This window comes from Lynx rufus, unplaced genomic scaffold, assembly GCF_022079265.1.
Source record: "Lynx rufus isolate CCGP_SWC_20201006 ecotype Redwood Valley unplaced genomic scaffold, mLynRuf1.p SCAF_2, whole genome shotgun sequence".
In the NCBI taxonomy this organism is placed as follows: domain Eukaryota; kingdom Metazoa; phylum Chordata; class Mammalia; order Carnivora; family Felidae; genus Lynx; species Lynx rufus.
In genome coordinates, this window is record NW_025814834.1 from 197539669 (window position 1) to 197549928 (window position 10260).

The 10260-nt window shown below is 50.6% G+C and overlaps 1 protein-coding gene across 14 annotated transcripts in view; it reads right to left on the reverse strand.

Moving 5' to 3' along the window:
• AZIN2 (antizyme inhibitor 2) overlaps positions 1–3722 on the reverse strand; it is a 55535-nt gene extending 51813 nt beyond the window's left edge. For 12 of the 14 annotated variants that reach the window (XR_006962650.1, XM_047082902.1, XM_047082910.1 and 9 more), the window contains exons 1-3: positions 3523–3722; positions 2688–2860; positions 1012–1185 (exon numbers count right to left, since the gene is read on the reverse strand). Coding sequence is in view for 12 of the 14 variants with exons in the window: in XM_047082902.1 (XP_046938858.1) it covers positions 1012–1185; positions 2688–2792 (279 nt within the window). In the remaining 2 variants the exon portion in view is untranslated. Of the gene's footprint in view, positions 1–1011; positions 1186–2687; positions 2861–3522 lie in introns of those variants that run through there. The other 2 variants (XM_047082903.1, XM_047082914.1) reach the window with 2 other exon arrangements.
• Between the last annotated feature and the right edge of the window lie 6538 nt (positions 3723–10260).

The window sequence follows — 10260 nt, forward strand, 5'->3', positions numbered from 1 at the left end:
GCTTGACCCTTTGCTTCCCTCAGGTCTGTATTCAAATGTCAGTGAAGCCTTCCCTGACCACACTATATAAAAGTATAATCCTCCCTCCCAACATTTCCTACTTCCCTTCCCCACCTCAATTTTCCCTGTAGCATCGACCATCTTATAAAATAATATAGATTTTCATTGTTGAACTTGTTTTTTAGAAAGCAAGTTCCATGAAAGAAGGGCCTTTTTTGTTTTGTTTATTTCATTCACTCTCTAAATCCCCACCTGAAATAGGACTTGGCCCCATGAGAGTTGCTCAAAAAAGGTTTGCTGAATGAATAAATATATCCATAGCTATGCTCTGAAGAAAATTTTATAGCTTAAAGGCTTTTATCAACTAAGAACAGGATGAAAATGATAAGCTAAGCGTTCTCAACTCTGGGACAAGGGAGCCTGGCTTGCTCAACACTGTGTTGCCATCCGTACTTACACATTGACCAGCACATCGTAATTCAACGACTAGAGAATGATAGTAAATAAGCAAAATAAATCTAGAGACAGCGAGAGGCGATTAAGACAACAGCATTAATCGAATTCGAAGGGCAGCAAAATGGGCAACACAACAGAATTCTCGAAGGATTAGTTGAGAAAATGTACTGTCACACATTAATAAGACTATAAAACAAACAAACAAACAAACAAACAAATAATGATAAAAGGTGTTTTCGTTTTGTTTCATTTTAATCGAACATTTTATACCGTGTATAGCTCTAGGCCAAGAAGCTTGAAAATCTCCATCGAAAAGGTGACCCACCTACCCAGAGACACACAAGGTTCCAATGTAGAACTTCCATGCCTGTTTTGCCCTCCCTCATCCCTTAACCGCCTCCCAAGTGGGTGGCCCTTCCCAGAGGGCAGGGGCCAACTGCAGGCCACCCCTGCTTCCCCGGCGGGGGGTGAGGGGGGGCCACCCGCAGCAGCCCAGCCATGTGTGTGTTGAGTAGGCAGCGAGGGGCAGTGCGCCAGTGGGGGGCACGGGCTCACCTTGTTGGCACAGCTGAAGCCCAGCCCCAGCTCGGCCAGGACCTTCAGCACACCTGGGCTGCTGTTGCACTTGACAGTGTAAAAGGGCCGGACCCGCGGCAGGCACTTCAGAAAGCAGAAGTGCCTCCTCACGACGGCACCCAGGTCGGCCACGAAGAAGGCAGCAACATCACCCTGCACGAGAAGGGTAAATGCGAGGCCCCGCTCAGCCCCTTCCTGCTGCGGGCCATCTATGGTCCTCCCAGGTACCTGTCCCGAGCCTGAGCCCGGCTCCGCCACAGCCACACTGTTCTAAAAGTCTCTGCACAGAAGGCAGACTCCTCAGCCTGCGTTCAGGGGTTCTGTGATCTGGCTCCAGCGCCTCCCCTCGCTACAGCTCAAGCTCCAGCTGCAAGCTGGAGTGTTTTCCCACCTCCAAGCTCTGGTTGCCACCGTGCCCTTCACGCAGAAGACCCTTTCTCCGAAAAGGCAATCCACCTTCAAGTTTCAGCTCAAATGCCACCTCCCCCAAACCAATAAAGCAATTCTGCCTTTAATGCTCTCACTGCATTTTACACACGCTTCCAAAGTATCGGAACCGTGTACACATTCATCTGATAAATCCCTGCGGGCCAAAGCGATGGCCTGCAGCCCACTGTCTTCCACATATAGGTGGCCGCTGAAGCCTTGAGCTAATTCCACGGCACTGCAACCCGTGCCTGTGAGCTGGGCAGCAGATTTGCTGAGGGCTGAACATGAATGAGACTGTGGGTGAGACAGCATCACTTAAACCCTCATTGGGACTCAGTTTCCTGTTTATGCGAGACTTTTTTACTGAAGCCCATTTGGTGTCTGACATTATGCTAAGGGACAGAGATGACCAGACAGGGCTTGGGTCTTGAAGAGAACAAAAAACCCTTTAAGAAATTACAAGCCCGTTCAATAAACTCGACTGGAGTTCCTACAGAAGGCAGTGGAAGCCACGGAGAAAGGGACATAAAAAATCCACCTGGGAGAGTAGGAAAAAGTAACACTGATGAGTAATGAGGAAGGACAGAAACAGAGCGAGAGAGGCCGGCAGAAGGGCATTCCAGGCAGAGGGAAGAGCCCAGGAAAATGGGGTGATAACAGAGCACATGGCATCGCTGGGGAAAATACCAGCAGTGGTTGGGCTCTGATGGAGCATGATAGATGGTGGGGAAAGCTGGGAGAGGGACTGTGAAGACAGAGAGTTCTGGCTTGGCCCTGCTGGTCGCGGGGAACCGCCAAACAGTTCTGAGTTTGAGCGTGGCCGTGATAAAGTGGGAGCAGGCAGCATGAGGCAGAGAGGTTAGAGGGCCTCTAGAGAGATGAGGCCTGATCTACAAAGCCAGGGCCTGGGAAGACCACAGGTGGTGGCCAGAGCTTGGTGAGGCGCCAATGAGAGGGGTGTGGGTGGGGGAAGCAGGAGTCCCAGGTTTCTGACCCAGAAGGCTGGGTAGGTGGTGGTGGTGGTTCATCAGGGCAGGGCAGGCAGGAAGGGCAAAGTCTGGGGACAAGGACAAGGAAATGGGGATACAATGAGCCCGTCTCCGGCCAACAGCAAGGACTGAACACCAAATAAGTGAGGGAAGATGAAGGCCTGAGAAGTCCTTTCGGAGAAGGCAGCTGGGCCTGCACAGAGAACAGGGGACCCACCCCCGCTCCCAGCGGCTCACCGTGGTGGCCTGTGAGGCCCCCAGAGTGAGCTCCTCCAACAGGTCTCGCGTGCTGAAGCCCTCCTCCACCATCACAAAGTCCGTTTCGCTCAAGTAGCCAGCCATGCCGAGAAGGAGGAGCCGATGGGCTGGATGGAGCCTCCGCCCCGCCGCCTCAGAAAGTATGCAACACACTGCAGGGAGGGGAGGTGTAGAGTGAGGGAGCTGCTGGAGGGGGTTGCCCTCCGCTGCCCTCTCTGACCTCCCCCAAGCCAGGGCTCTCAGTCCTGTCACACCCCGCCGCCGCCAGCACAAGCCTGGGGAGCTTGAGTTCACTGGGAAGTGTGGGGACGATCAGGAACCCTGTACTGCGACAAGGCATTACATGCCTAGATGTCATTCACTGCCTCTCCGAGCCTCAGTTTCCCAATCTGTAAAATGAATGTATTATTCTGGAGGTCCTTTCCAGTTATGAAACTCGGGTTTTAGCAAAAAGGGAAAGAACGAGAGGGTACGGGAAAGCCAAGAAGCTCCAGTGGGGAAGTTTTCAGGGGACCCTCAGTCTTGACCACGCCCAACTAAGAGAGTGGCCCCACCAAGGAGTCTCAGCCCGAGAGCAAGAGCTTAGGTTCGAGTCTGCCCTCTGCTGCGTGACATTGGGTACTCCCTAGCCTCAGTTTCACCGTTTGTAAATGGAGGGCCAGACTGGTCCTGACGTGCTAGGGTTCTAAGGGTGCATGGGGCCACATGGTGGGTGGGGGTCGCAGGCTCCCGGGAGGGAGCCGAAGGCTGAGGTTCTGTCCTGGTGAGCCCTCCCGAGTGCAGGGCCGAGGACCCGCCCCCCACACCGCCTTACCAAGCCCGGTCCTCCTTCGCGGGGGCCAGAGCCAGGCGCGCTGCTAGGGGGGGTCGCCGGTGACCTCGAAACTTGTGCAACACCCCGAGGAGGAGTGGCAGTTGCGGAGCCGAGGCCCCTGCTGAGAGGAGGCAAGGGGGCCGGGGACAGGTCAGCACTGGAGCCGAGGGCGCCCGCTCCCGGAGGCTCCCCGAGCCACTCCCCGCACTCGCCTTAAAACGCATTTACACGGCTTCGGCCCATAGGTCTCCCCAGCGAGTGAATCGGTTCCTCGGCGCCTCCGCTCGCCCTCTCCCCCCCGCCCAGCTCGGGCCGCGCGGCCTGCGCCCCGCCCGCCCACCAGCCACCGACCCCACGCCCCTCCTTCAGCCTGCCGTCCGCTTATATAAGCCCCGCCCGGGCTCCGCCCCTGGGCCCAGGCCCCGCCCCTCTCGGAGCCCTCTGTAGCCCTGGCAACCGGGTGCCGCCATCCCATTGGTCGATTCCGACAAAAAGCATTGAGCTCTGCCACCCTGCGCAAACCTGTGTAAGCTTCAGCCCTCCCAGCGGAGCTGGCTTCGCGGCTCCCCACACTGGGAAATGGGAACTGCAGGGCCGCCGCCTCAGAATCCCCAGCGCCTACGCGGTGGGACGCTTAGATCCTGGATCTTGGATGTTAGCGAGGGGCAGGAAGCCAGGAGGTTTCCTATTTGCTCCGGTAAATCTTTTCTGTGACGACCTCTCCTCTCCTCTGGTGATCTGCTCACTCAACCCTCAACGCCCAGGTCAAATGTCATCTCCTTTTCTAATAAAATCCTTTTTATTTAATTAACCTCTTCCAGCATCTTCTCTGATTCCTCCAACTCAAAACCCAGCTAACATGTCTTCAGAGAGCCTCCTTGTGACCTTCCCAGCTCAGGGCAATCCCTCCCTTCATCCCACCCTCGAATGGGGCAAATGCCTACTCACCTCTCAAATGAAATGTCTCCTCCAGGAAGCATTCTCTGAATTCTCCAACTCAAAACATTTCTTCTCTTCTATACCTGACAAACTCCTGTTCACCTATCAAAGTACACTCACTATAATGTCACCTTCCCTGTTGAGCCTCCCATGACCTTCCTAGCCTGCAGGGACAATGGAACTCACAGCAGTTATATCTGTGTGTCCCCCTCACTCATTTGGCTCTTGTTACCCAGAGCATGAGATTCCTGTTGTTTTACACTTCTTGTTTGGTTACACTTCTCAGCTGTTTTGTGAGCTCCCAAGGGCAGGAATTGAGTGCCTGACTTCTCAGAGTGCCCAGTGACCGGTATAAACAAGGGTGCTGAAGAAGATTCAGTATCAGTGTTACTCAAAAGCGAATTCAAAAGTTCATATGAGGGGCGCCTGGGTGGCGCAGTCGGTTAAGCGTCCGACTTCAGCCAGGTCACGATCTCGCGGTCCGGGAGTTCGAGCCCCGCGTCAGGCTCTGGGCTGATGGCTCAGAGCCTGGAGCCTGTTTCCGATTCTGTGTCTCCCTCTCTCTCTGCCCCTCGCCCGTTCATGCTCTGTCTCTCTCTGTCCCAAAAATAAAAATAAACGTTGAAAAAAAAATATTAAAAAAAAAGTTCATATGAGGAGCACCTGGCTGGCTCAGTCGGTAGAGCACGTGACTCTTAATCTCCGGGTCATGAGTTCAAGCCTTATGTTGGGCATGGAGCCTACTTAAAAAAAAAAAAAAAAAGGAGAAGAAGAAGTTAAAAGTTTATCTGAAGCAGTGATTGTATAAGAACAGCCAAGACATGGAGGAAAAAAAAAAAGAGGACTTCCTCTACCAGGTATCAAAATATGTTATAAAGCTGTGGACTTTAAAACATCATGGTGCTCTGCAGGAAGAGACAGCTGTAGAACAGTCTTCTGCGTATTGGATAATTTGATACATAATGAGGGCAGCATTTCAAATCAGTGCAGCCAAAGGGCTTTTGTTCTAATGTATGTGTTTGTCCTGCCTCAGTATCTCCCTAGGGCATTCTGCACAACCTAATCAGAAAGTGCTTAGCGCACATATGGTGTAGACCATGGAGTATGGAAAAGCCATTTTCTGCTCCCTGCTCAGCCTGGCTGCATGACTCCTTGGTTGGGTCATCCTGCTTAGACCAAGTTACTTGTGGCTGATTTGATTACCCCACTGTGAACTGAGAGGGTTCAGACTGAATGAATTCTCTAGGTCCTTCTGCCTGGAACCTCCTTGCTTTCTATACATAGGAACAGTCTTTCAGGGGCAGCCAGCTTTACAGGATGGGTCATTTGCAGGTCCATGCTTTGAGAGATTTGTAGTCATTTGCACCATAGTATGAATCAGTGACATCTATTTTGAATTGAACATCTACTGATGGGGAGGAAGTAGACCAGCATAGCCATGGCAGAAACCTCAAAGGGAGACCTCAAGAAAAGATGCCAGTAAGAGAAGAGGAGGGGCTGGGGTGCCTGGGTGGCGCAGTCAGTTAAGCGTCCGACTTCAGCCAGGTCACGATCTCGCGGTCCGTGAGTTCCAGCCCCGCGTCGTCCGTGAGTTCGAGCCCCGCGTCGGGCTCTGGGCTGATGGCTCAGAGCCTGGAGCCTGTTTCCGATTCTGTGTCTCCCTCTCTTCTGTGTCTCCCTCTCTCTGCCCCTCCCCCGTTCACGCTCTGTCTCTCTCTGTCCCAAAAATAAATAAACGTTGAAGGAAAAAAAAAAAATTAAAAAAAAAAAAAAAGAGAAGAGGAGGGGCACTCAAACAAATTTGGCTGTACTTTTTTTTTTTTTTTAGTTGTTCTTTGAGAACAGCTGGCTGTACCTGGATACTATGGTCTAAGTCCACCTCACTAGCTCTTTTCATCACCTGGTACATAGTAAGCACATAATGGGCACATTCAATATTCTTGCTGAATGAATCAATAAAGGTAAGAAGAAACAAGCTAGAATCCACTCTGTTCATTTGTAATCTGTCAAGGGTTAGTAGTCACAGCAGAAAAATCTATAACCTGGACAGGATACAGACACACTGTGGATTTATCTTTTTCCCTACTGGATATGGGATGTCACTGAATCTCCCTGACAACCTTACGTCATAGGGGCTATAATTGTTCCCATTTTACAGATGAGGAATCTGAAACTCAGAGAAATTCGGTAACCTGCCCAGGGTTACAGAGCAAGTGAAGGTGGAGCCTGTATTAAACCTATCCATCCTGATTCAACCTTTATGCTTACCTGCCAACCAGTGCCTGAGCATTTTGGCCCCAGCTCAACAAAAGTCACCCAGTCATCCTGCTGGCATCCAACCCAAAGGCTGGTGGCTCCTCTCCTGCCAGGATCTCCTACCACTCTTACCTGCGCACAGCCCTCAAAGACATGTCGTTGAAGCAGAACAAAGAGCCTCTGATCTCTGGCCAGGATCATGTCAGTCTGTTTCAATCCATTCTTCCTAAACCAATCATAATTCTAGTCACAAACACCACAATAATAAAAATGCCTTAACGTGTGCATAGAACTGGAGAGTTTACAAAACACTTTCTGGTTCATCATTTCATTCTGGCTTCCCAATCCTTCGTGGGATTGGACATCAGGTAAATTTAGGTTTGGCTGAAGAAAATAAAAAGCCACAACCCACAAAGCCATAAACAAACACAGGTTTATTCTACCTTGTCCACAATATAACACTGGAGGTGGGCAGCCCAAGTCTGGTGTGGCATCCCCACAAAGTCATCAGGAACCAAGGCTCCTCCCCTCTTTCAACTCTGACATCCTCAGCTCCTTCCTGGCTTCTAGCCTCATGGCCCAAAATGGCTGCTGGAGCATTCCCAGGACTAACATTTAACCAATATGACCAGACAAGTTGTTCGTGCCCGGTGTCCTCTCTGATTAGTGCCCATCTCCATACTGATTGTTAACTACATTAAACACCAGCGCTGTATATCGTAGGCATCAGGAAGGCTCACTTCAGGCAACCGTCACCAAATCGCACATTTGTTAATTTCCTAGGGCTCCTGTACCAAAGTACCAAAACCTAGGTGGCTTCAAACAACAGATATTTATTGTCTCACAGGTCTGGGGGTAACGAGCCCCACATCAGGGTGTGAGCTGTGCCATGCTCCTCTGATGGCTCTAGGGGAGAGTCTTCTCCTGCTCACAAGGCTGTCTTCTCACTGTGTGCCTTCACACCATCTCCCCTGTGTATGTGTCTGATTCCGTGTCCAAACTTCCCCTTTGAGTAAGGACTCCGGTCGTATTGGGCCCACCCAAATGACCTTTTAACCTGATGAACTATGTAAAGACTCTATCTTCAAATAAGATCGCATTCTGTGGTGCTGGGGCTTAGAACTTTAACACAATTGGCGGGGGGGGGGTAAGGGTGGAGACACAATCTGACCCATCCCACCACCCCAACACTTCCTTTCACATCATTGGCTAAAACATAGATACTCAGGGCCACTTAGCTGCAAGGGATGGGGGAGGCGTAGTCATTAGTTGGGACACATTGTTGCTTCTTCCCACACCAATAAAGTCAAAATACTGTAAAACTTTGGATTGCGAGTAACTTGTTCTACAAGTGTTCCTCAAGACGAGCAAACATTTCTAATAAACTTTAACTTGATAAACAAGCGATGTCTTGCAATATGAGTTGTACGTGATGCTGAACGTCCCATGATCACAACTGAGCCAATGATTCTTCTCTCTCTCTCTCTCTCTCTCTCTCTCTGTCTCTCTCAGGGGCTGTGGGTTATTGTCTCCCGTGTTCGGATGTTCGGTCTCAGGCCATGGTGTTTGGCAGAAATCAGTGACTTTTCAGAACATTGGAAGGTGCCCGCGACTGGCACTAATGTATTTTTTGTCACTTCAAAGCACCGATGGACAGTCCTTTGCTTTTCCATACAAGAGTAAGCTTAGGAATGCTTTGCTTCATTCTAGGTCAGGCTGCCTGCCGATATAGACCCTCTCTTCTGCTGCCTTATTGTCAGTTACATTAAATACAGTAGATGACAAGAGTTTATTAATACTGTACTGTAGTCAGCATCCGTGTGAGCGTATACAATGGCCCCCATGCAGAAGAAGGGTGAAAAGAAAGGCGGTGAGAAGAAGATGATTACGGTGGAAGTGAAGAGGGAAATCACCGAGAAGTAGGAGTGAGGTATGCGAGGGGCCGAAATTGCAAGATTTCATTAGACGGCTACGTTGGCCATCGGCACAATATTAAAGAAGAAAGAAGAAATGAGGGGGCTGGACGCAGCAAAAGAAGTCACGAGAACATCAAAGCAACGAGCACGTGTTCTGGTTTGAATACACAAGGAGCAACTAGCAGGCGATAGTGTGACTAAGAACTTTATCTGCGAGAAGGCAAAAGCCTTGTACGCCAACTTTGTAAGCAAACCACCACGTACATCAACAGAAAAGGAAGAAGGCTTCAAGGCAAGCAGGGGGTGGTCTGATAACTTTAAGAGGAAAAGTGGCATCCACAGTGTCGTGAGGCAGGGAGAGGCTACGAGTTCTGACGCTGAGGCAGCTGAGGTGCTCGCTACGGAATTCCAGAAGCTCACGGTTTCCAAGTGTTACCTGCCAGAGCAAGTCTTTAACTGTAATGAGATGGGATTTTTTGGAAAAAGATGCCAGAGAGGACCTACATTACAGAAGAAGAGAATGCAATGCCTGGCCACAAGCCCATGAAAGACCATCTCACCCTCTTGTTTTGTGCTAATGCAAGCAGGGATTTCAGAGTCAAGTCCCTGCTCATGTATCATCCTGAGAATCCACGAGCCTTCAAGAAACGCAAGGTGCAGAAGGGCCAGTTAAACGTTATGTAGAAGTCCAACAGCAAGGCTTGGGCCACTCATATCTTGTTCATTGAGAGGACCAACGAGGTCTTTGGTCCTAAAAGAATCTGCCATGGGGGCACCTGGGTGGCTCAGTCGGTTAAGCGTCCAACTTCAGCTCAGGTCATGATCTCACGGTTTGTGAGTTCGAGCCCCGAGTCGGGCTCTGTGCTGACAGCTCGGAGCCTGGAACCTGCTTCCGATTCTGTGTCTCCCTCTCTCTCTGCCCCTCTCCAGCTTGCGCTCTGTCTCTCTCTCTCTGTCTCTCAAAAATAAATAAGTGTAAAACATTTTTTTTTCCTAAAATAATCTGCCACTCAAAGCCTTGCTGGTTATGGATAACGCTCCTGCTCATCCTCCAGGCTTTGAGAACGACTTACTGGAGGAATTCGAGTTCATTAAGGTCAAGTTCCTTCCTCCCAACAGCACTCCAATCCTCTAGCCCTTGGATCAGCAGGTCATTTCGAACTTTAGAAAGCCTCACACCAAAGCACTATTTCAGCGATGCTTCGAGGTGACCGAAGGAACAAAACTTACCTTCTGTGAGTTTTGGAAAAATCATTTCCACATTGTGAACTGACTCAAGATCATCGATAAAGCCTGGGATGGGGCCAGCAAGAGAACCCTCAATTCTGCTTGGAGGAAACTGTGGCCTCGTTGACTCGGAGGGGCTTGCTCATGAACAGGAGCTGCCAGCTGTCGATGAAATTGCGTCCTTGGGGAGGACCATGGGACTGGAGGTGAATGAGGACGACATTCAAGCGCTGGTGGAGGAACATGGCCAGGAGACGAGCACCCACGAACTGATGGATCTGCATCGCCGGCAACAGCAAGAGGTTATGGGGGACATCTCCTCTGCAGAGGAGGAAGGGGGAAAGGTGGAGGAATCCCTCACTTCAAATGAGATTAGGGAGACGTGTGAAATGTGGGAAAC